Raw genomic sequence first — 26,661 nt, 5'->3', positions numbered from 1 at the left:
TTTATCAAAAGACAATACTCGAGAATAAACGCTCCTTAACATGGGCGTATCACTATTAAGTATGCGAGCCTTAGGTTTTCGTCTGTGTTAGTCAAATGAGCGAACCTAGCATTATTTCGCGCATTATCTCTAGAGTGGGCGAAAACCTTAGGTTGTGCGCATATAGCGTGATGAAATTATTAAGGAGAGTGAATTTCAAATGCACGCATGCGCTTTGCTTGCGAAAATGAGACATAGTAATCGTGATCGAATGTTATGGCAGCTGACCCAATTCCTTACGCTTCCCCTTCCTCGATGTCTCTTCTTTTTTACTGCGCGTAAAAAAGAAAAAAGAAAGGAAATTTGGGATTCAATTCTTCGAGGGTGGATACGTAGTATTTGCATATCGTAAGTATAAATTATGCCTTGCGGCAAGAAATTTTCGGTAAAACAAACCAAAAATAATGCTACTGCCATATAGGGCTGCGGCCATGACTAATTTATTTTGAACGGGTTTCTTTGGTTTGAACTTGCAGAGGTCACAACTTTCGCGAATAGAACGTGAGTCGAGAAGCACTACAGTCTTGTATTGATTGATAGACTGAGTTTCATTTTTGAAAGCACGGAACGGACGTCATAAATGACGTCATAGTGGCAGGTTCTCGTTTCGATTTGTGCCACACACGGGCTCTCAAACGTGCATCACGAAGCTCGTTACAAGTGATCTCTGTCCTCGTTAGAATGATACCCTAGGGGATCAAGCCCGGAACCTTATGCTCTGGGACCGAATGGCGTGAGTAAACTACCACCGCAGGTCACTTTTCAGAGTTCCATCACGACAACTACACGCGTAAAATCGAAAAAAAAATCGCTGACATTGGTGTCGTCGCACTTACGATACTTTGAGCACGTTGGAGGTGGATATCACTTCTCTCGTGTCATTGCTCAGTCCCTCTCCGCATAGTTCGAGCGGTGCATCAGACAGGTTCTTCCAGACGCGCACCACTGCACTGGGACATCCTCGCTCTGCAAAGGATGAAACAACCATAGCGTATGTTGACTCAGCATTCTCAGTCTTAGTATTCAGGTTTGAAACTTTGACTCAAGTCAACTGTAACCCAAGTCAATGTACGGTTAGAAAGTAAACACATCGGGGCTATATATAATTCGCTACACGAGCGACAAGGAAAAACTAAACAAACCTACACCTTACCATATAATCCAAAATGCCATAACTGAACGCACGCGCACACTACACATTCTATGCAAAATCGCCCAACTCAAGAGTTAGAATGTATTACAAACACACTGTTTGTTTTATCAGTGCGTCCAAGATGGTACGGTACGTAAGCTTCATTTATACTTCGCCTCAGATGTCTTGGATCTGAGATATTTGTTACAATTTTCTTCTTATTCTTGCTACTATGCGAAGATGAGTATTGCCTTCATCGTTACAACAGAGTTGATATCTTTCGCTGTAATATAAATAAAAGGAAAGAGATACTTCAAAAAGGACGCTTGCAAGATTCAGGCAGGTGCGATACGTCTCCTGGTATAGTTATTAAAGGGGTACTGACACAAAAATTTTGGCCTCGCGTTTTTTTGCTGCAATGTGTTGCTGGGGGCCTGTTAGTCATAACACGGCACATCGTTTGCTGCAGCGCGCGGGAGATAATTAATTATAGGCTCCTTATTACCGACCAGTGTCAGTTTCGGTTTCAAGAACGACAAGCCTCCGGGTGCAACTATCACCACCTAGCGGCTGCAGCGCTCGATCACGTCAGCAGACAGAAGTGTGACGCACTTCCGCACTGTTCGCGTCGTCTCCTCGCATTCGCACGTTTGCCGCGCGTGCTGCGCGATGTCGTTGCCATCATCGTCCTCGTTGTCGTCGTCCTCCTCATCGTCGTCTGTTGGCGACGATTTCCTTGAGACACCAATAGCGCAGCGGCGAGCGCGTCAAAACAGAAATGGCGGCTACGACGTCATCATAACTTGTTTTACCGGCTACAACGGTTACGTAAGGTAAGTAGGGGGGTCACCTCGGGTCACCTCCGAGGGTGTCAATGCAACAGGTGCGGCCTATAATGCTGGATCGCGCATGCGAACTTCAAAATTCATATAAAATACCTTCCAAGCTTTATTCGCTGTCGGTATTTTGCAGATGGTACACGCACGTACACGAAAATCGATCCAGCAGGCTATCTCGGCATCGAAATTTTGTGTCAGTACCCCTTTAAGGCGCGAGAAGTACGAACACGAATGAACACACATGAACATGACAGCCTTCATGTCGATGTGTGTTTCTTGATGTCCATTTTTAGGGCGAAAGCTCCACTACGCTGTCTCTCAAGGTCATTCATCGCGTCGTAATGACCTTGAGCAGTCGAAGCGCGAGCCGCCGGAGCGCAAGTGTGGCAGGCGTGACGTCACGCCACGTGATCCGCTGCGCAGAGGCGTTGCAACTGCGTTCGCTCGGAGCCTCGCTGCGTCGGTACCACGTTTAAACACCATGTGCATAGTGTGCAAGTTTAAACACCGTGTGCATAGCCTTTGCAACACTCAGCCAAGCATACCTCTCACTCGAGGTAACTAGGTTTGAAAGAGCTAAACCTCCGGCAATGTTTTTTTCGAATCTTGAAACTATGCGAGTGTGAGTATATAGGTGAAACAAAAGCTCTGCGATAAGTAGCGCGTCTCACCTCCCGGGTGGCCCTCGATGAGGAACAGCGTGAAGTGTAGGAACACCTTGTGTCCCGGCCGCACCGTGATGTACCAGTTGCACATCTGCCGGTCGTTCTTGTACGGGTTCGGGTATCCGGGGCTGGTGATGAGGCCGTTCTCTTCGCCCGTAATGTTACCGCCGCAGTCTGCAGGCAAACGGAACACGCGTTGTCAAATGGTTTGTTCCTTAGCCAGAAATACTCGCTAATGTGGCATATATATTCACGCGATTTAGAGAATCAAACCATCATTCAATCCTCTGGGAGAACGTAGCGGTGGTCGTTACGTAACTACTTACTTTGTGCGATAAACCACCTTATCTTTTTGCTTTGATCGGAACGCGGCTGTGAAACTGTTGTTGCGATGACATCTTTGATGTCACGCTTCTGCCTGGCTGTTTGCTCTGATTTGTATCTACAGCTAACTTTTATATGTAGTTTCTTTTCTTTCTTTTGCTATGTGCCCCCTGCAAAGGTATCCTTGTCGCGCTGCAGCAACTTGTACGAATAAGTGGAAATTAAAAATGAAGCGAATTAACTTCCGTCCATTCTTTCTACTATGCACCAAACATTGCTCTCTACACTGAATGAATGAATCAATCAATCAATCAATCAATCAATCAATCAATCAATCAATCAATCAATCAATCAATCAATCAATCAATCAATCAATCAATCAATCAATCAATCAATCAATCAATCAATCAATCAATCAATCAATCAATCAATCCAATATTGCTTATGGTACATATACCAGCAGGTTATTTTTACGCGTCAGGACCCCAGGACGCCTTCAAGAGTTGTGGCAGCAGTCCTTATTCAACAGAAGCGGTTACTATTGAAACACAAGGGAAAGAGATGCGAATGTACGATGGCTTTGTTACAAATGCTGTCAAAATGCTTTTTTCTTTTCGTATCAAGTGTGCTTTATGGAATGCGATAACGCCTAAACCGAGTGGATTGACTTGCCTCCGAACTTGTTGACGTCCTTGAGAAAGTAGTAAGTCGCACTGAAGCCACTGGCAACACCAGAACTGTCGGTATGTAGGATGACCTTCATCATGTTTATGCCCGTGTCAGAGACGATGGGTCCCGGAGCAGTCCTGGCGCAGTAGCGACCGATTTTATTGGACTCGCCTTTGGCCGAGACCTCGTAGATCTCCAGCCAGTCTTCCACGCAAGCCTCGCTGAAAGAACAAAATATTGAGAGCGTTGGTAACATTCTTCTGGAATGCACAGATCTACTTTCATCATTTCTGTTACGTTCATCATTAAAGTACTCAAGCATGTAGAATACACATTTCCAGTGTTCAATTAAGAGAGAGAGGAAGAGGAGAACAAACACACGCGCACACGCACGCACGCACTCCTCGCAGTCACAATATTGCTGTTGGTCTATGCCAGCCATTGCAAGCCTTTAAGAATTTTAGCAATGCCTTCGTCGCCTTCACGCGCGATGACTTCTAACTCCCCCATCCCTTTGCCCAGTGCAGGGTAGCATACCAGTTTTGCTTGACGGGCTAACACCCCTGCCTTTCCTCTCTTTCCTATTCCTTCGAATGCTTAGTGAACACGTCTCAAATCACGTCTCTTTGTATTCGCTAAGGTGAACAAGCTATGTGTATAAAAGCCACGTCGTATGTAACGTGGAAATGATATGCTCACTTGTATCCGTGATAGGCGAGCTCAGCCTTGGTCTTGAAGTAGTTGAAGACGATCTTGACCTGCTCGCCCAGTCCCCCGAGGAATATGTACTCGCAGCGGGTGCTGGACGGGTAGTTGGCCGGGTAGCGCGGTGAATTGAAGTCGCCCGTCGCTTGCGACTCACTCAGGTACCAGAAGTGGCACGTGTTGTTGGGCGAAGGCGTGCCCGGGACCTGCGGCGACGAGAAAAGAACGCATTGCATAACGTTTGCTATAGCGATCAGCAGGTGATCGACATCGCTCGTTTATCGCGCGCACCGTTGACCTCTTGCATTGAGAAACATGATATGTTAAGTTATGTGGCGCGGGGACCAGGCTCTATCGAAGAGCGCAATACAATATAGTGATTATGACGTTTTGGTGAAATAGTGAAATACTAATGGTAGATATGACATGGCTGAAGTGCTAGAAGTGAAGTGCTAGAAATACGCATATAGGTGACTGGAAATGTACGCGATCAAACTATAGTTGGTTATGAAGGAGATCTGTGTATGCATGAAAGTGAAAACCTAACCTTTATATTCAGCCATTTATGTTCACCACAAATCCATCATTTACGAAATTACAGCAACCTTAGCTCTGGACAGCAGCAGTGGAGAGTCGAGAGGATATAAACATCAACCTCTCCACAGCAAGCCAGTTAAAATCGAACGGAACAGAGATAATAAACTTAAATTAAAACAAAAGCAAGAGAACGGAGACCTTGTAGTCGGTCTCGAACGAGTATCGCGCCCGAAAGCCCGTGCCCTTGGTCTGTCCGCTCGAGAAGACCATCACCAGCCGGGGCCCCTCTGAGATGAGCGCCGGTGGAGCCTGGTTCCCGCAAAACGCGTGGTCGAACTCGTCCACGGCTTGCCGCTCCTCTTGGCCCTGCGAGGTATTGTCAGTGTGTTAATGTTACCACTTGATGCGTAAACACACATAAACGTGTAAGGTCGCGGGATTGAATCCCGGCCGCCGTGTACTTAGATTTAGGTGCACGTTAAAGAGCCCCAGGTGGTCGAAATTTCCGGAGCCCTCCACTACGGCGTCCCACAGCAACAGTGATATGCACACATGAACGTGTATGCATAGGACAAATAATAAATAAGCAGGGATCAGGCTGACAACACTTGTAGAAAATGCCACGACGCCTACCGATTCTTTCGCGAGAGGGCATGACGTAATACTTAATTTAGGTGCCTTTCAAGACACTCCGTGTGGTCAAAAATGTAATCAGGGGTCACTCACTACGGCGTACCTCATAATCATGCTGTAGTTTTGGCACGTAATACCACAAAATTTGATTCGATCCACTCAAGGACGTTTAAAAATTTCCGAGAGAATGCTTCATTTTAAGATTGAATAAAAACAGGGAAGTTCACGGCTGAATTGAATTTCGTGGCACTTTTTTTTTGCGTACAAGCTAAACGAATGACGGAATCGTATCGACGGCAGTACTTGTTCCCATCGAGTCACGCCTTATGCCCTATTTTGTGCGCAACGTCACGACCATGAATGACCATAGCCAACTCGTCCAGAAGTTTACTACTTTGCATGGCTGGAGCCATAAAGTTACTTCCACCTGTTCACACACAAGACAAAAACGGAAAGAACGTGAGAAAACTGATTCCCATTCAAGAGGTTTGCTACAACATCCGGAGGTTATAGGATACTCCCGGACAATACAAGGGACGCCGAATAAACTTTAAATACAGTGCTGCAGTTTAACTCTACACCCCCTCGGATTCTGAAGCGTGCACGGAAACCTAAACTCTCGGAAACATTGTTCGCTCTCTACGCCCCTAGGAAGACTGAACATTTTGCAGCCGAGAACCAAACCATAAATGTCTCACTGTACCGACCCGCTTCATGCATACCAAACAAGTGTCGCGGCGTGACTGAAAATCTACGTGACCGAAAGTATAGCGGGCCGATTCAACTGCTCTTGACGGTGCCATTTCTTTCTTTGTTGTTGTGATGTGCTTTCTTCAGCTTCACCGATTCCTCGAGCAAAAAAAAAAAAAAAACGTAGCAGTAGTGTCAGATGCGAGTGCTTTTCCAACGTTGTGTGCAAGAGGTTCTTTACTGTACACGAGTAGCAGGCGAGAGGACGAAATGAAGCTCACACAAAACTGAAACATGACAGACTTGACTTTGGGGTCATTTCTGAACACCCTAAACACACGAGACGAGATGAATAAAGGAAACTGAAGCAGGACAGCACTGTCTCTGAGGGTTTTGTGTGGCTTTTCTCTGAGCCCCTCTCCTATCCCCTTTCGTCCTTTCTTCTATCTCGCGTTTTAGGGATCAAGCCTGCACAGCCGCTGTTCTTTACTCAGCGCTTCAGCGGTTGCGGCCGTTGGCCAAACTTTTAGGAAGCGCGTCGGTAAATAGCTTCACGCATCATTATCCAACGTCGCGGTGCGATAAAGATAGCTTACAAAGAGATGGAAAAGCTAAAGTCAAGATTGATGACGTTGGTGAAAGGCTCGCGTGAATAGAAGGGTGCTGGCTATCGATTAGGAGGAAGCAGCGAGTATACGGGCACTTTGGTAAGCGGACGATCAACAACAAATTGTAGGAGCATATACCCCAAGGCGCGAGCTCCGTGCGCGATTAAGCAGGGTACGTGGTCTTTCAATGGCGGCTGTCGGAAGGCAGGCGTGAGCCCAAAGTTCTTGTTTTGTTACATGTCCCGAACACACCGCGCACGTTCGAGATAGGGACTAGTTGCATAAAATGAGATAAAGGAAAGACTGCACAACTAGAAAACGTAAATGAAAACACAGCTGCAATATTAGGTTGCAGAGAAGCGCAGTGAGAGTACATAGTCGCATGCTTGTCCTCGTCTTCTGGATAGACTAACAGGTGAAAGAGCACCTCTCAAAGGCTGGTTAAGGCACATGGAGGCAAAAACGCGAAACAAGACATGAGTACAAGGTAAAGGAGGAAGTCTGATGTTGAATAAATGAAGAGCAACGGATGAACGCTATAGAACAATGCAGAAGCAAATGACAAATCTAAAAGCACGTTCTCTATATTGAGCGAACGAGCGTGAAATTGACAAAAAAACCAGCTCATTTCGTGTTCTCGTGGTGCGTACTATCTCGCCCGCAGCACAAATTGCGAGTATTGAGTTAGCTTCACCATGGGGACCAAAACGGCAAGAAAATTAAACAGAATTTTTTTTTTTTAGAACGAGCGAGAAGCTTAGACTGCCAGCAATAGGCTTCGACAACGAGCTCTGCGACCGCGCAGTTTTTAATAACGGAGCAGGTTGCGACGCAGCTAAGATGATCGCACACTGGCGGCAAATGTGCAATAAAAACGGGATGAGCTCGTTACTGCAGTCCTTATCATCCCAAGTTCCCTCTGTACACGGAAAAAGACTGCTGGCCCCTAGGATTACGAAGTTGTTACAGCGCGGCAAAGAATTAGAGAAAAGTTATCGAAAAGAAAGGAGCTAGGAAGCAGCAGCTCTCTTGGCTGCACCTTCCTATTTCTCGCCGCGCTGTAACAAGTTATCAATGCAGCAATATGACGAATCTTCAGCACTAGCGCCCATTACAAGCACCGCATATTTTCATCTATAGTCACCATTAGCACGGTAAATAAAGCGCACCTGCATGTAGAGCTTGAGGTAAGCGTCCGTGCACTCGTGAGCGTCGTCCGCGCGGTGGTCGTCCATGTGGAACTTGTCAAAGTCCAGCCGCACTCGCTCCAGGTGCTGGGCGTCCTCCATGCCGTAGATGTAGTAGCGGCACACAATGTTCGCCTGGTACGGCAGCGGCCAGTTGGGAGAGTACACCGTGCCGTTGGACTCCTTGCGACTCAAGATCTTCTGGTCGCACTCTGCGTAGCCACCAAAAAACGAAAACGCGCGGGCAGTCACAATTCTGAACGGGCGACGTGGCTTCGCTTTCACACTTTTGACGAGGACTGGATGCATGATTGTACTTGAAACATATTCCGAGGCTTTTCTTTTTCGCTGAAAGAATCGAACTTGTCGACTACGAAAACAAACTTTGACACGGACCGTGTGTGTCGTCTATTCTCTTTGTTTCTTTGCATTCGTAGTTTTAAGTTATATACTTGCAGCGCTAAAGAAAGTCTGAGCAGTTTCTGAAGCGCGAGAAACAGCCGAATTTTAGAAAGAGTGCGAGATGACTACTGCTAGGACATTATATGAAAACTTTAGTTCGCATTTTCGACTTTTGTTTGCTTTGGTTCTTAGAGCGATAGCTCTGCTCTTCCCGCTACAAACCGAGAAACCGATCTTGCGCGTGCTTTTGACCTCGAAGCTCAGCCAATGTCAATTTCCTCCTCTTCCTCCTACGACGTGCGTCGTCATAGCAACGGACATGCTCAGCGTCGGTTTTGTTCTCCTCTTCCGCGCACCCCTCTTCATCGGTCGGCGACAGTCAAGAGCCGGTGGGCGCGAACACCCCGAGATCTCAACTTCTATCACGTGACTCCCGCATCCAATACCATGAGAAAATTGGACAGCGTGCCGCTGCTTGCCGCACGGGGGCGCCGCGACATGCTTTCCGTGACAGTTGCTGCCATCGCTCGACAAGTTTGGCTTGACCTCGTTTAGCCACGTCATTTTTTTGTGTTCTTTTAACAGTGACTTTAATGACGTCATCTAAGTATAGAAAAGTGCCTCATGTTCAAGGGCGAATTCACCCGCCACGGTGGCCTGGTGGTTATGGTGTTTGACTGCTGACCCGAAGGTCGCGGAATCGAATCCCGGCCACGGCGACCGCATTTTTGATGAAGGCGGAAACGCTATAGAGGCCCGTGTGCTTCGGTTTAGGCGCACGTTAAATAACCCCAGGTGGCCGGAATTTCCGAATCCCTCCAATAAGGCGTCTCTCATAATCACATCGTGGTTGTGGGACATAGAACTCCAACAATTCATAATATTAAGGGCGAATTTCCTAGCTCCCATCAGACCTTTCTTCCATCTTATCCTTCTTTCCGTCTCTATCCACCACGCTTACACTTCCTGGGCAAATAGAGAAAAAAAAGCAAGCAGATGAATTTCGGGCGGTTTATTTGGACAAAACAAACGCGAGGTTTGTACGCAACATAAGAAAGACAGAACAAAGACGTAATCCTCCTGACTAAGGTCTTTGTCACGCCGGAGCAGCAGAAGTAGCAGTTTACAAGTATCACTACGAGTACAACAAAGTAATAAAGCAACAGTTTTGTACGTTTAGTGCCACCCTGTTTTGCCAAGTACCGAACCTGCAAGCCTGACAGTCTGCCCGCGCACTTGCAGCTATAGCGCTACGAAGAAAGTATACACGATCACGCGAAAGAAGTGCGAAACAATCGCGTGGAAGAAAGAGATAAGACTCAGTGACCCAAGAAGGCTCGTAAAAACGCGAAAGGAGAACGCTGACCTGGAAGAGCCGGTCAACATTGACGACAACGCAGACGGAAACGGGCTGCGTGCCCGGAGGGCCGCTTTCGATGACGCTACTCTACACGGACGTAGCGGCCCACGTAGAGCAGAAAATAATAGGATTAGTGGATACTGGTCGAATCTCGTTACAACGAAGCAACATTCGGACCATGAATGAGTTAGTTATATTCGATGTTCTTTGGAACAGTAGAGGTAAAAGTCGGCTCTTACAAATCGGCAATCTGGCTCGCGTCAAGATCCTAGATACAGAAACGCATTATTCAAGGCTTGAAACGCAATATAAACGAGGTAGCCCTTACCCATTTCCTTGTGTCATTTGAAACTAAGACGGGAACATGAGATGGTGAAATTACAACTGAAGAAAGTTCGCTTCTTTCTTTCTTTCTTTCTTTCTTTCTTTCTTTCTTTCTTTCTTTCTTTCTTTCTTTCTTTCTTTCTTTCTTTCTTTCTTTCTTTCTTTCTTTCTTTCTTTCTTTCTTTCTTTCTTCTCTTTCTTCCTTTCTTTCTTTCTTTCTTTCTTTCTTTCTTTCTTTCTTTCTTTCTTTCTTTCTTTCTTTCTTTCTTTCTTTCTTTCTTTCTTTCTTTCTTTCTTTCTTTCTTTCTTTCTTTCTCCAGTAAGCCTTAGGAGGACGTTGATCTAAGGTTGTGAAGAATACGCGTGCATAGAGTTGGCGAGGCAAGACGCACAAAGCGCCGTTATACAAAACAATGAAAAAAGGACAAAAAAAGAAGCGTGGCACTCACCGGTTCCCCGAATATGCTCGCCGTCATTCTTCTTGATGAAATCTGAAAAGAAGAATAAAAAGAGAGGGGAGAGAGATACGCATGTTTAATGCAATATTCTCGCGGAGACGACGAGAATGCCGAGTGCAATGCAAATACGGCGAGATTTGGAGAAACGACCGCTTAAATAGGCGAGCCGCTCTCGAGAAGAAGAGGAATGCGAAGGCGCGCGTCTCTCGCTTCTTAAGAAATGTCGAGAGACGGGAAATGACGTCCCTGGGCCCGTTAGGCAAATGGCTGCAAACGACGCCGCGCAGATTCCATTCTCAGCCAAGGAGGCCTCGGCTGTTTGGTAGGCAGCGAGTAAGGCACACGTATACACCGGTGTCCCGCGCGTGAAATGCGATATCGCGTGCCTGAACAGAATTCTGCTCATGTTTTTTCACCGTAAGGCTCGATTTAATTTTTTTTTATTCCGAAAGCAAAAAGGGGTCATGTAGGTCGTTCCTGTTCACTGCCTGACACTTTCTGGTACCCGAGAAAATTTTACGGTTCTCTTTTATTTCTCTCCTAACGTTATGGCCAGTTATGCCAAGCGGGCCGGAGTCTGAATGGTTCTACACACACACACACACACACACACACACACACACACACACACACACACACACACACACACACACACACACACACACACACACACACACACACACACACACACACACACACACACACACACACACACACACACACACACACACACACACACACACACACACACACACACACACACACACACACACACACACACACACACACACACACACACACACCACACGCACGCACGCACGCACGCACGCACGCACGCGCACACACACACACACACACACCACACACACCACACACACACACACACACACACACACACACACACACACACACACACACACACACACACACACACACACACACACATGTGGTAGTCTCTCGGCAGATGCCATGAAGCCCCTGCCCTGCGTGCCTTCGCTGTACCACTGCAGTAGAAAAGAAGGTGAGCGACCAGCCATGCCGTTCGCGCATTCAACGCGTCACGTCCTAGCCATAGCAGCCTTACGAATGCAAAGCATGAAAAAAAAAAGAAACGTTACTGGGAGACGAAACCCTACTGTAAACAAGGCTCAGTTCGTCGCTATTGGGACATGTACGGCATTACTGCTTCAGCACCTCTTGGACGCTGAGGCACGGTTACGCACAGCAGAGGGAGCACGGCGTAGGCGTTGCTTTATTAGGCTCGGTGGCACAAGATGGCGGGCACCCACTCCTAATTCTGCTTTGCACGGCGACACAGAAACCTAAGCGATGCAACCGCAACCAGCCTAACCAGTTACACTGCTATATATGTAGAGTGTCTGTAAGCAGTAATTCACAAAAATGCGAGATACGTGCCCTGTACTCGACATGGATGTAATTATACCGAAATCTGAGACGAAAGCTTTAGACAGCCTTATTGCGTTATTGCGCGCCCCTTGTGATGTGATAGTGTGTTAATTTTAGGCAGTCTTGCACGCGATGGAGGCGAAAATGCTTGAGGCCCGTGCACTTAGATTTAGGTGCACGTTGAAGAACACCAGATGGTCAAATTTTCCGGAGCCCTCCACTACGACGTCTCTCATAATCAAATCGTGGCTTTGGGACGTTAAACCTTAACAATTAATAATTAGTCTTACACGCGAAACCAAATCAACTAAATTTAGGAGGCAGGAGAAAGAAACATGAAATTGGGAGCGATGGAATGTCTACGTTTAAACCTTTATGCGTTGCTTAGCGTTTAAAGCAGTGTTATTTTGCCTCGTGAGCTTTGGAAACTTGGTTTGGTTTATCAAACTTAGCGTTGACCTTTTGAAAAAAAAATGTGATCGCAAGGATACAGTAAAGCCACTTTCATACTATCTTATCTTTCTCTCTCTCTTTCCTCTCCATCTTTAATCTCTCCCACCCTGTCCCCATGTGTAGGGTAGCAAACCCGTTGTCCTATACTGGTTAACCTCCCTGCCTTTCCTTCTCTATTATTTCTTCGCTCTCTCTTCATACTATCTCGCAGGCGTCTGGTCTTGATGTTCGGTGCGACAATTTCAGCTAATACTACACCAACTAAACTTAACCGCGCCCAAGTGCAATATTTGTACGACGGGTTTGATGCGCGTGTACGCTGCAGTGTAATATTAACAGGATCGCTCACCTGTCTCTCGACTGTGACTGCGCATCACGCAATGGCTGAGTTCCCATTACGTTGTTATATTACAGTGCTTTCCTGAGGCCCCAGAAAGGTCCTAGAGTAGAATCAGCGACGACGGTTTTACCAGCGCCATAAATGCGACGCACAAAGCTCGCACATTTTGACAGGAAAGACGAGAAGAAGAAAAAAAAAGTAAAGCCCTTGTCGTGCCTCATCTTATTTTCATTCGTTGCCCCAGTGTACACCTGATACGCATTAGCCAGAAATCGAGATCGCCATCTGCGGTGCCGCACCGTGAAGGTGCAAATGGCCCGAAGAGCTGCCCTGTCATCGTTTTCTTCTTTATATGTTTTTATTTCTCCGCGCACTCGCGATTACAAATCGATAGATCGATCGGTAGAAAACGCCCGGGGTGTCCACTCTTCGCTTCCACAGCTGCAGTCTTGCCAGTGGGAGCGTCAAACGAGATAAAGGGTATAAGCTGGCGAAGTTCTAAATGCATTGCCGAGGCGGTAATGACGTCAGAGCCTTCGGCGTCGTTACCATGCATGGATTGAAGAGCAGTTCGAAGCAGTGATTTCGGTTAGTGCCGGTAGTGACACCTCCGAACTGTTGGCACTAGTGGCGCTGTCTTGTACTTGCGCAAGCAAACGGCCCGCTCACAACCAAAGGAGGTCTGCCTCGGTAATACGGTGGTTACGGTGCTCGGCTGCAGACATGAAGGTCGCAGGTTCGACCCCGGCTTCGGAGGTCGCATTTAGATGGAGGCGAAATGCGAGAGGCTCGAGCCCTCCACTACGGCGTGTCTCATAATCATCGTGGTTTTCGGGAAGCAAAACCCCCGTTATTATTATAATCAAAGGAGAAATAGAGAGAGAAAGAGGGGGGGGGGGAGAATCCAGGAAAGGCGGAGAGGTTAACTAGACTACGTGCAGTTTGCTATCCTACACATGGGGAAGGGAGAGGGCGTAAAAAGAGAGAAAACACGAGCAACGCGAAGGTTCGCCATACAGGCGAATATGAAATGTGTAACACCGGCGTCAAAAAAAATTGGACCATCTCCCCGAAGGGAACCCTGATGGGATGCGAAGCAGCAGCGTTGCGCACGGGTGGCGTCACGGGTTGAACGGCGCTAACGCGGGTGCTGAGGTGAGCGCTGGAAGATTCGTTTGAAGCGAAACTCGGTGTAGCGTTTACTGGTGTAAATGTTTGTTTGAAACGCAGACAGGGGAGGCGAGCGGGCGTTGGAGCCGGCAGCTGCGGGCGCTCCGGCGGGTGGGGGAGAGAGTGACGTACGCGCGCACCTGCGAGGGAAGCGTGGGAGGGGAGCGTGACGTCAACGCCCACTGCGGCGTGACCTACTTGGCACCGCTCCAACACCTTCGCCGAGGGAAGCGCGTTGCCTCGCGTTTGTGCGGACGGAGGGACAGCGTTACACAGGCTAGTCAAAGAGCTGCTTCGCATCTAAAAGTGCGTGGGGCTCGTGGTGTTTCAAAAAATGGTCGAATATTATTTAGTGTCACGAGCAGCGAGTGACGCTATTGTACCTCTTCCAAGCACTTTCGGTCGAGCACTTCCGGTTTTCCGAATATTAAGAAAACGTGTAAAAAACGGTGCGATATCTATGGTTATGGTTTAAGAGCCATATTGGATACATATGATATCGGATCACAAGTTTACTTAAGAGCCAATTAACTGCCGGGATAATTAATGAAAATTAATTAAACGCTTTCATTGAAAGAGCAGACAGTTTTCTTGTGAGCAGCTGCGATCGTTACGTCACCTGGCGGAGCACACCTCAGGCACGCGCTTCTTTCGACGTGGCCTATAAAATTCGCTGCGGCAGTGCGACGAAACACGAGGTTAACCCACGGAATACACCAGAGATGAACTGAAGTAACGTAGAGTACTGGGCGAGATGGTATAGATTCATGTCGAAGCGAAGCGCGAGGAAAAACAAGACCTGAATGTACGTCTCAGAGAGCACCTCAGCTCCTTAAAAGGCACGCCGTACACACACTCGGCGATGCATTGCAAAAGTTTTAATGAATGTTCGCCGCTTTTTGAGGCGACGCAGGTGTTTTGTTCACTCACAAGCACCAGAAGGCAAGGGAAATGGTTGAGGCTGCCTCGATAAAACAGGAGAATGACACGTGTGTTAGCCACTCATCGGTACATCTACTAGAAGCGGAGTACGCTTACCTTAAAAAAAAAAGCATGAGAGATAACTTCGGCTCGTAGTTCTGTAGATAACCCATGTTTTCTGGTTTTACACAAGTTGTTACAGCCTGTTTGATTTTGTTTTGGTGTTGTTTCTTTGGTTTTTCAAGGACTTTCACGCGATGTCAGATCGGTGCTGTCATTGCCAACTATAATAATATCTGGGGTTTAACGTCCCAAAACCACGATATGATTATGAGAGACGCCGTAGTGGAGGGCTCCGGAAATTTCGACCACCTTGGGTTCTTTAACGTGCACCTAAATCTCAGTACACGGGCCTCAAACATTTTCGCCTCCATCGAAAATGCAGCCGCCGCGGCCTGGATTCGATCCCGCGACCTTCGGGTCAGCAGTCGAGTGACATAACCACTAAACCACCGTGGCGGGGCTCATTGTCAACTATCTGATGCGGATTTTCTTTCCATTAAACTTCAGTTCCCAGTTAGCGCCTGTCCCGTGTGTTCTTTACTGTGTCCTGTTTTTTCTCGCGCTTCGCTTCGACATGAATACACCAGAGAACACGAACGCCGAGGCGTGAGTGCCCCTACAATACACATAAGTCAGGCATTAATTAGGGTTGCCTGGAGTTTTAAAGTTTGGGAATTTGAATTGGATACCAGACTTTCTACGTAGATACGAGCGTGAGGTTCGGGTGAATGCGTGCGGCCAACATTGCGTTATAAGTAATAGCTGCATGCTGATGTTTTACGCGCCAAAGGCACGATATGATTATGAGGCATGCCGAAGTGAGGGGCTTCGTGTTAATTTTGACAACCTGGGGTTCTTTAAAGTGCACCTAAATCTAAGTAAATGTGTGTTTCGTATTCCGCTCGCATCGAAATGCGGCCGCCCTGGTTGGGAATCAAGCCCGCGACCTCAAGATTAGCGGAAAAACATTGTGTTATGCTGTTTCACTGGCGGGCCAATGCCCCTAATAAGTAACTCATCATTAACTTGGAAAATAAACGGTGTAAAATAATGCTCTCCAGCTATAGATCACCTTGAAATGGGGTATGAGGAGTTGCCTAAATTTTAGTCCAGTCATTCGCGTGTGGGTAATTTTTCCCACACGGCAGACAGCGGCGCATAGTTAAGCAATGTTGATGCCAATGTTTTATACAAAAATAAAATAATAAACGAGAAAGAAAACGGATAGAATGCTACCTGTCAGAAACATTCTCGGTGAACCAATTTGCACAAGGAACACAGATTCGCTACGCCACAGTTGTCTGACAGATTGCCGTTGGTTGCACCAGGCTTTAGGTGTAAAAAACGTATCTCAGTTTCACTTTCAAGCGCGATACGGTTTTTCTTGGTTTTTCTTTTTTAATTTAATATTACTAAAAGTAGGGGCCTCCGAGTGGTGTTCCGAGACCTCCACCCTCATTCAACAACACTGGCTCTGAAGAGATCCAACGGGAATAAGTTTTTTCTTTTGATATTTACTTGTCAGCGTTCATTCATAATACGTGGTCTATCCGTCAATGTCAGAATGTGTGAGACCCTGTGCATCACGTGTAGGAAACAGTGACGTAGCACACGCTGAAAAAAAGGATAGTAAGTTCAAGTAAGTCAGGAGAAGTATATAGACAAATGGTGGTAGGCAAGCAACCACGAAGTTCTCCTGTTAAAGAGAAGCGGGCACCTTAAAGGGGCCCTGCAACACTTTTCCAAATAACCGTATAATGGCTTCACTAAAGGAGTTTATTGCGTCACGAATTGACCGCCACAAAATTTTTTAGAATCCGTCAAGTACGAGCGAAGTTAGAGATTTGTCACACGCTGTAATTAATTGCTTTCTCTCTTCTCTCGTCCCGACTAGCACGCTTGAAGCTAAGCAGGGAGGGATGGCACGGAAGAGAGAAGTCACGTCACGCGCGCGTCATGACGTTGAGCACATTTTCTTTTTTTTTTTATATCTTTGGACGCGCGGCTAACCAGTGAGATCGCGAGCGCGCGGGCGGGCACGAGGTGGCCTCCCGCGGCGGGCGCAGTAACTATGCAGTCAACGGTGCTCAAATAAAACAATGGCGGTCAATTTGGGTATATGGCGCAGTCATATGAGTATATAGCATCATTGTAGAGAGAAGAGGGGGCGATTTTTAGCTGACTTTGAGAATGAATTGTAAATTCCAGGCCTCGTGCTGCGCTATAATGTTTGGCTCGCGTGTTTTCAAGAGCCTCGACTACCGATCGGCAGCGTTTTCTGACCATACTGAAAAAGTGCTGCAGGGACCCTTTAGGAACAAAGAAAAAAGAAACAGCCGTAACGAAAATAGATAGATAGATAGATAGATAGATAGATAGATAGATAGATAGATAGATAGATAGATAGATAGATAGATAGATAGATAGATAGATAGATAGATAGATAGATAGATAGATAGATAGATAGATAGATAGATAGATAGATAGATAGATAGATAGATAGATAGATAGATATTATCCCCCCTGTTCCCGCTTGGAAATTATTTTTTAAAGGAGTCCTGACACAAAAATTTTCGCCCCGCGTTTTTTTGCTGCAATGTGTTGCTGGGGGCCTGTTAGTCATAACACGGCACATCGTTTGCTTCAGCGCGCGACAGATAAATAATTACAAGCTCCTCATTACCGACACAGCCTCAGTTTCGGTTTGACAGAGCTCCAAAAACGACGAGCCGCCGGGTGCAACTATCACCACCCAACGAGTGAAACGCTCGGTCACGTGAGCACACAGAACAGTGACGCATTTCCGCGTGGTCTGTCGTCGTCGGGCTCATCGTCGTCTGATAGCGACGATTTTCTTGCGGCGGGGATCGAAGGAATTTTCGACGTGGCGAATCACTTCAGGTTTGACCCGCTGGCGAGGAGCGATTCGTCGGGAAGCGCGTCAAAACAGAAATGGCGGCTACGACGTCATCGTAACTTGTACCGGCTGCAACGGTTACGTAGGGGAAGTAGGGGGGTCATCTCGGGTCACCTCCGAGGATGTCAATGCACTAGGTGCGGCCTATAATGCTGGATCGCGCTCGCGAACTTCAAAATTCATATAAAATACCTTCCAGGCTTTATTCGCTGTCGATATTTTGCAGATGGTACACGCACGTACACGGGAATCGATCCAGCAGGCTATCTCGGCCGCGAAATTTTGTGTCAGTACCCCTTTAACGATGACTCTTAAACTGCATCGACAACTTCAGTTTACTTAATATAAAATGCTGTTGACTGCACACACAAAAAATGACGACCTTTCTGTAAAGCAGCTATCCGCAACCACAGAAAACTCTCATGCACTTTAAGAAGCACGCGTGCGCGAAAAGAGGCGCGCAGAACTTTCATTGTTCCACGCACGTAGTCGGAAATTAATGACAGCGCACAAACAGATAGAACAAAAACAACAAAAAAGAGTCCAAAACAAACAGCTCACACGCGTGGCGAAATACAAACATAAGCGCGCGTATATTGCTGTCAATTGCGCCTCGTTTGCGCAAGTGGTAAAGAAGCCCGGCGCGCGTCGGTCTTCGCTTCGTGGCGCGCGCGCGCTTGTCGGGGCGTTCCATGCGTCACCGCAGCCGTGGCAGGTAATCGATGGATGTCGTTGCCACCCGATGACGAGGACGACGAGGCGGCAGCATTCCGCCTCGCGTACTCCCGGCCGCATTCTCCGGGACGCGGGGCAAAAAGAGGGATATAGAGAAGGATAACGAGAGGGAAACCGAGTGGTGCCTTTACGCTTCGAATGCGGCGCCACGAAATGGGAGTGAATTAAGCCAATCACATTTCGGGCACGCAAACTGCGCTTTTCCTTCTCTCCCAGTGCCGCCGTCAAACGGAAGAACGACGGCGCGGTTTCGAATCTGTCCTGAAATTCTTCAACCAGTAGCTCGCGTCCCCTCAGTCCCAATCCTTTGTACTTCCATTGTCTCTGTTTACTTTTTTTTATTCCTCGGGTAGCCTGGATTTCATTCCCCTTTTGTTTTATGTGTCCCCCTCCCGCCCCTTTTTTTTTCCCCCAGAAACGAGGCTTCAGTTCTCGAACTTTTCCGTTGTCTTTACGACTTTGAAGCGTTCGTGGAAAAAGGAAAAGAAGGAAAAGCGATTTTAATTTGCGATGACGCGGCTTAAACCGCAGAAAGAAAGGGGCATCAATCCACTGACTTTGATGTTTTTTGAACTCCGCAAAATTCGAGCAGAAACTTTCTCACCCAAACATTTTTTTTTTTTGCGAGCGGACGGCTTTGCGTAAGAAACGGGAATTCGAATAATCTTTCCTTTCTGCACGTATATGTATATTGTAACTCAAGTATGTGAGAAAGAACTACAAGGGTATCGAGGATTCTCCGACCAGAATTTCGAAGTGAGTCAGGGTATACGAGCCTTCGTGTTTCCTACTACGCCGATATTAATGAGAACTAACAGACAATAATGCCAAGGAAAGTATAGGGGATGTTTTTAGTAGTAAATGTAAGGTAAATGTGAAGAAAGAAAAGTGGACGAAAAGGTAGCTTGCCGCGGGCAGGGACCGAACCTGCGACCTTCGAATAACGCGTCCGATGCTCTACCAACTGAGCTACCGCGGCGGCCATCCCCCCGTCCACTTTATAGGGTATATATGTACATTTAAACGTGGGAGCGTCAGTCAGCGCCGCCAGTAGCAATGACACTCGCCGTCATGGCTACTGGCGGCGCTGACTGACGCTCCCACGTTTAAATGTACATATATACCCTATAAAGTGGACGGGGGGATGGCCGCCGCGGTAGCTCAGTTGGTAGAGCATCGGACGCGTTATTCGAAGGTCGCAGGTTCGGTCCCTGCCCGCGGCAAGCTACCTTTTCGTCCACTTTTCTTTCTTCACATTTACCTTACATTTACTACTAAAAACATCCCCTATACTTTCCTTGGCATTATTGTCTGTTAGTTCTCATTAATATTGTGTATAACAAAGAAAACGAGCCCTTGAAATTAACACTTCTCTACTACGCCGAGTCATTCTACTCGAATAACGTGATTAAGAGATAGATATTGAAACAGCGATATCATGGACAAGACTGCAGAGCACAGAAAGTGGCGTTCAACACATGCCTGCAGAAGCAGGCTCCGTTTCGTTTAGCGTCGCTTACCAGAAATAGCCTCACTCTGCATTTCACTTTGCCTTGGCTTGAACGATGAATCGCAACGCCGTGTTTTGACTTCGAGGTAGAAAAACAAGGAGAAAAAGGAACGCGTCTAGCAATTCGCAAAGTGGTACCTATGTGTGCAGTTGACTCGCTCAGGGCTACGTTGCATCCAATTCTGACGCACGGTGTGTTGCAAACGCCGAACGGCACATCTTATTTGCGTACACGGGAACGTGGCCAAGGAGGTTTCTGAACTCGCAATGGCGCTATTTTTAAGATGGCGTTCGAATTGCAAAAGAATGTGGAACCGAAAAGCCATCTCAGTTTATCTCGACTTTTTTAGTGCAAGTGCAAGGTAAAATTGTTGATGCAGAGCTTAGCTGACTGAGAGAAGCATACGTCACTAATATGGTCAAACCAAGTGGGTCAACGTATTGCATACATTAGCGTCTATTCTGCGTACGTTTAGGAGGTATTCGATAAGGCTACAATTATTTGTGGTAATTAGTATAAAACAGCGCCAACAGGGGGCAAATGAAGAAACGGACACGAGCGCGGTTTCTTCTTTCTACCCGTGTTTGCGCTGTTCTGTACCTTTTACTACGAAACACCCGCCGCGGTGGTCGTGTGGTTATGGTGCTTAAATGCAGACACGAAGGTCACGAGCTCGAACCCCGCTGCGGCAGCCGTATTTCGATAGAGGCAGAATGCTAGAGGTCCATGTGCTCACATTTAGGTGCACGTTAAAGAACCCCAGGAGGTCGAAATGTTCGGAGCCCTCCACTACGGCGTCTCTCATAATCATATCGTGGTTTAGGGGCGCAAAACCTCAATAGTGATTGTTATATTTTACTATGAACCTCACCCAAGTAGCCAAATTTGCAGTTCCTTACTATATATGATTTACGTTGCTTCGAAGGGAACCCGCTCTTTAGTCTGTTTGTTCGTTGCTTATATTCATGGAGCTGTAACTAAGCCTCGGCATAAGGCTTAAATTCAGTGGCTATAAATAAAGCAGATAAGCTCAATAAAAAGCGGGAGCGTTTCGTTACCACCTCCACGCTAATTTTATTTTCCTTTTTTTTTTCCTCAACCAAGACGTACGACTGGGATTAGTTACAAGCTCACTTCATAGTTCACCAGTTTAAAAAAAAAAAATTGTCTTTTTTATCCCACGCTATTTCCCCATAGCCCACAAACTTGCGCGACTGAAGAACAAAAAAAAAAAACCTAGCGAAGAAAAATGCACTTTGATCAGAAGCGCAGATTTCGCATAATCTCCCCTGAAGGCACGGATAGCAAGACAAGTTAGGCTGTCGTAACGGCGCCCCTGAGTCAGCTATTTCCATTCTACTCCCATTATTTCTGCCGTGGCCATGCGTTGCAGCTTTGCGCGTGTTCGACATGACGTCATCTAATAGGACATACGAAGGAGCTCCATTTGACAGCTTTTCGTGTATGCAAAGAGATAGATAGATAGATAGATAGATAGATAGATAGATAGATAGATAGATAGATAGATAGATAGATAGATAGATAGATAGATAGATAGATAGATAGATAGATAGATAGATAGATAGATAGATAGATTCAACTAATGCGCATGCACACTATTTGATTAGTGAATTAAATTAGGCAATCTTTCATATTATGTATTTGTAGCTTCACAATTACGTAGTTTGACAAAGTGTAAAGCCTGCTTTCTCATGATTTTATGCTTGGCGTATATATTCAGTGGTGAGACCATTTGTCAGGAAAGCATATATACATTATGATCAAGGGGAATCGATCTAGCTTGCGACTCTACACAGCAGCGATAGGATAGAATGGAAACCAGTTATGATTGCTGGTGATCACGATAAGAAGATACGTAGTACGTGTGCCAAAAGGAAAATTTGTGTTAGTTGATTGGGATTCACGTTTTAAACAGCGCAGACGACAAGACAAAGAAGATAGACTGCATAACCCGGGCGCTGTCTTGTTGGCGTCCTCTTTGTCCGAAAGAGGAAACTAGAGAAAATGAAACGAAGACAGTTTCCTCTTTCAAATAGTATGAACCTACTAGCCCAGCAAGCTACGCTATTATTATGTATGCACAGATGTGTCCACTGTTCAAGGGAATACTTGCCTGCAGGGCATGTCCGGATTTCACTCCCTTGCAAAAGCATAGTGGATTTGCACAAGACTTCTGGTAGTTGAAGGTTCTGACCCCTTTTGACATACTGTGTCGTGCACGGACTGTGTTTCCACGTTCACTTGCACATAAGGGGCTCCAGAAATATGGTAAGTGATCATTTGAATGCTCCCTTTAACAGTGGACAGTACAGCACGTGTAATCCAGATCCCAATAAAGAATGCTTTCCTTAAAGCCACGTCGGCATTTCGTACACATATTTCTCAATGTTTTACGGTTCTACTCAGACAACGATCCGCGTGTCTTTACTTTTTTTTACCCCTTCGTGAACCAGCAATATTGTGCAAAAAAAGAATGCTTCGGGCGTCAGTGAACGACCAGTGCTTTTTGTAGCTCCCTAATGGTTGCAACCGCAGAGGAAATTACATTGCGCGTAAGAAACCAACGACCGCCGGGCTTGCATGACCGCCAATGAAATGGGATTTGGCTGCGGCTCGTTTTGATTACGCAAGCGGCTGCGTTGAAGGTACTGCGCAAAAGTTCCTTTCCCCCGCAACGGCTGCGGAAGCCCTCAGCACGAAAGAAAGAAAGGTAATAAAGAAAAAAGAAAATAATGGAACGTGAAAAAAGAAAGAAAAGAAAATGGAATTAAGAAATAGTGCTGCCGCTTCCATGACCTGCATGACTGGTCATTTATTCCAATTTGTAGCGGAGGGCGTCGGTGTTTCACAATACTTTTTTTATTTCATAATATCTCGGTGTCTTGCGCACTGAGTGCGTAGAGCTTTAAAAAGCACCGGGAACGCTTCGATTATGACAGCTAAGTGTTTATGGTAATTAGCGTGATTAATGAATATAATTTTGTTCCCAGCCAGTACAGGAGCCTGCGTAACATTACCGAAGCGACTGTAGTACCTCTACACACACTAAGGAAGTATAGAGCGACATTGAATAGAAAAATAATTTCAGCTGTAATAATAAATCACCGTCTTATAATGTAATGAAAAACCTACTATTAGCGTAAGAAGTGGTCCGGCAATGCAGAAAACGTGCGAATAGAAAATACCGGGGATGACGCCATCTTGCACTTCACGCACCAGCTCACAGTGACGTCATTCATTTTTATGTCTTCTTCTAGGGCTTAGGTAACTTTTATCGGCAACTAACATTGGGCATTGCATCATAAAAGGATAGAAGCGTGACCTTAGCAAAGTTCAGAATTTTTTACACAGCCTCACAACGACCCTTAAGCAAAAATACTTTCAAATCTGTGACGTCATACTAATACACTGGTGCCTGGGTTTGAGTTTGGGCTTGCTAACCACGTACGTGTAAAGTTTCACGGTAAGTGGTTAGGACGGGGAAAGCAGGCTGCATTAGAAACAGCTTGACTAGCCCCACATCCCCATGTTTCAAAAGGTTAGAGAAACGAAGCTTTAACATTATTTACTTTTATCTTTTATGATTAACGTTTTACCCCGAAGCAACAAGCATATGATTTTACAAGACGTGATTAACAGTAAGGACTGATTACCTGACCGTCTTTAGTGGGACTTGAGTTCTGTAGCTGGGTTGGTTAAGACAAGAGACACACATCCGGAAATAGCTCCTGCAGCGTACGCGTTTGGGCCGGATAGTTCTTCACTCGAGGAGAAACGGCGCACAGGGAAAGAGCCCAAGGAGCGCCTTTATATGTGCGCCATTTTATGCATGTCTCCCTGCGAGCTGCTTCCACTCGACTCAGAAATAGCTCGCCAAGTCTTTCGCCAAGCGTGTTCCGCTTACGGTGGCTTTTGCGCGTGCAACGATGTTTAAATATGTTTGAATACGCAAATGTGTTTGAATACGAAGATGTTCAGAGTAGATCACACGATCGCAGCACTCACTTGCCCAGAAACGTTATATAGGCAATAAATGTTTTTACTACTACTACTACTACTACTACTACTACTACTACTACTACTACTACTACTACTACTACTACTACTACTACTACTACTACTACTACGACGACGACGATGAAGGTGTTTGAATACGCAAAGATGTCTGTCGTTATTCGAGAGTTTTAAGGCGAAAGCCTTAGATGAGGCCAAGACATAACGTTATCATGACGTCACCGTGACGTCACACGATGACGTCATCACACGACATAGTCTATAGGTAAAACGTGGGCTTGTCTCGGAGGCAGTGCTGCAAAAAACTGCGATGCCTCCGATCCTGGAGGCAATGCAAAACCACGTTAGGTGCAGAAAGCCAGCGGGGGAGGGGGGATGGATCAATAATTTTGTCTGAGAAGAAGAAGAAGAAGAAGAAGAAGAAAATACGAAGAACAAGAAGGCTATGGCCTTCAAGTCGTCTTAGGCGAATGCATTATTGTCAGGATGTATTCTCCCCCATACCTCAGTGTGAAGGAATAGGGTCGATCTTACTTTCACGGTTTCATAAATGGTAGAAGAGAGGGCGATGAATGGAAACGCAGTCTGTTTCATTGAACGACGTTAATTTCCCTAAATCCCCAACTGTCGTATTCCTTGGGGAGAACCTGCTCGCGGAAGTGGAAATTTCCAATCAACCATTTCTTAGTTGCCCGAATTCTCAAAGTTTTTCTTGATTTTGGAGCTACGTCGAAACGTCCCGGTTTACTTTATTTCATCCTTCCATTCTTTCTTTATTTTTTTTTTCTTTCGAAGAAAGAAGCGTTATTGGGGCAAACGTCTATGACGGGCAGTGAGTTAGCGTAAAAAAAAGTATATTTTTTACTTTTATTTCATCGCTGTAAAACGACCGTGTAATCATCTTTTCATTCACTTTTTCTATGACTTTTTTTACGCAATCTATTTTCGTTGACCTATTTTTCGGGCTTTGTAGCACGCTGGCTTCTGCCTTGATGCTTCTGATATTATTGAATCAATCTGCTGTGCCCGCTATGTCACCGAATTCTTCGCTCTTACGCAATATTTGCTGTCGCAATGGGACGGCAGTACGCCTGCGCTGTTGAAATAGATCGGTATCTACCAAATTTCCTGGCTGTATCTTGTGCTTCGTGCCAATAAAATACTCCGAACGTACGCCACACCAAACACGGCTCGAGCTCCTCATTGATCTCAGCGTGCTTTTTTAACGGGACAAGAAAGTGAAACAGTAAGTCAGCTCCGAGTGACAAATTGTTATTTCAGAACTGCATTGTCATTAACTTCGCCATTGTAGGTTTATTATAAGAAGATAAAATGAAAACGAAAATGACTTTTCTTTTTAATTTCGCGCCGGAACTTTAGCACTTGAATTTCACACTGATGTCACAAATTTCAAAGCCTTTTCTTTTTTCGTACTTTAGCCACATGGGCTCAATAAAGCTTTCTGAACGTAGCAACGTTAAATCTGTGGCTGCCTTAGAACACAGTCTAATTAATTTGTACCTTTAAATAGTATGTGGAACTTAGCAGACGTCGGCATAAACTTATGAAGACACAGCGACTTGTTTCCTTTTTTGCAGAACGTAGAGAATTGGAGTATCAGAGGTCATATAAGCCTCAGACTCCCCGTAGCAAACCAATTAGAACCCACCAGATACGAGTTAATAAGAATCAATGGATTTAAAAAACACAAATTTTGTTCGTTTTATTTTTGCGAGATTTTGACGACTAATGTAGCATGAGAGCCGCGCTTCCAAGAGCTACAGGGCGGCTAGAAAAGAGCATCAGTAATGACTTGCGCTTCGCTCGCAAATTCAACATGTCCCCCTCATGCCGAAGGAAGTTCTGCCTCCGAGAAAAACACGGCCGCCAAGGGGTGAGCCCAGCTCAAACATTAAACAGCCGTCTCTACCACTTAGTGATTGATTCCATGTGTGCCCTCCAGCGGGCTTTCTCGCCGTTTCTGCAGGTCTTGTTCTTTATATTATCTTCGTTTCCGGTTCTTCGCAATTATTGAACGTTGATTCCCCGGAGCGCTGTTCGTGCGGAGCATGCGTGTCGTGTTTATCGAGCGCGGATTCATCAGAGAAGGGCACTCGCTTCTGCTGAAACTTCGAGTGCGTGAGTGAACAGAACAGCAATCAGGTAGGCAGGCAAGCGATCGAGGGATCGCGTGAGTGAGTGAGTGAGTGAGTGAGTGAGTGAGTGAGTGAGTGAGTGAGTGAGTGAGTGAGTGAGTGAGCGAGCGAGCGAGCGAGCGAGAGAGGGAGGGAGGGACGGAGGGAGGGAGGGAGGGAGGGAGGGAGGGAGGGAGGGAGCGAGCGTGCGTGCGTGCGTGCGTGTGTGTGTGTGTGTGTGTGTGTGTGTGTGTGTGTGTGTGTTTGTTTGCATGCGTGTGCGCGCGGTTGTGCGTAGGCTTGTTTTGACCCTCGTGCGTAAGCTAAGCTTTCTGAACACAATATATGCAAGGAAAGAAGGGAAAAACTTACGATTGGCTACCCTACACTAGGGAAATTGGG

General features: G+C 46.3%; 1 protein-coding gene across 1 annotated transcript in view; it reads right to left on the bottom strand.

Moving 5' to 3' along the window:
* The window catches only part of LOC119396652 (cubilin), a 129,528-nt gene that overhangs the window by 3,191 nt on the left and 99,676 nt on the right, over positions 1 to 26,661 (bottom strand). The window contains exons 6-12 of the mRNA XM_037663942.2: positions 10,564 to 10,605; positions 8,011 to 8,240; positions 5,109 to 5,276; positions 4,368 to 4,579; positions 3,672 to 3,889; positions 2,682 to 2,849; positions 876 to 1,005 (exon numbers count right to left, since the gene is read on the bottom strand). Coding sequence (XP_037519870.1) covers positions 876 to 1,005; positions 2,682 to 2,849; positions 3,672 to 3,889; positions 4,368 to 4,579; positions 5,109 to 5,276; positions 8,011 to 8,240; positions 10,564 to 10,605 — 1,168 coding nt within the window. The remainder of the gene's footprint in view (positions 1 to 875; positions 1,006 to 2,681; positions 2,850 to 3,671; positions 3,890 to 4,367; positions 4,580 to 5,108; positions 5,277 to 8,010; positions 8,241 to 10,563; positions 10,606 to 26,661) is intronic.

The sequence above is a fragment of the Rhipicephalus sanguineus genome, chromosome 6 (genome assembly GCF_013339695.2).
Source record: "Rhipicephalus sanguineus isolate Rsan-2018 chromosome 6, BIME_Rsan_1.4, whole genome shotgun sequence".
Lineage (NCBI taxonomy): Eukaryota > Metazoa > Arthropoda > Arachnida > Ixodida > Ixodidae > Rhipicephalus > Rhipicephalus sanguineus.
This window is presented reverse-complemented; position numbering and strand designations above follow the sequence as displayed.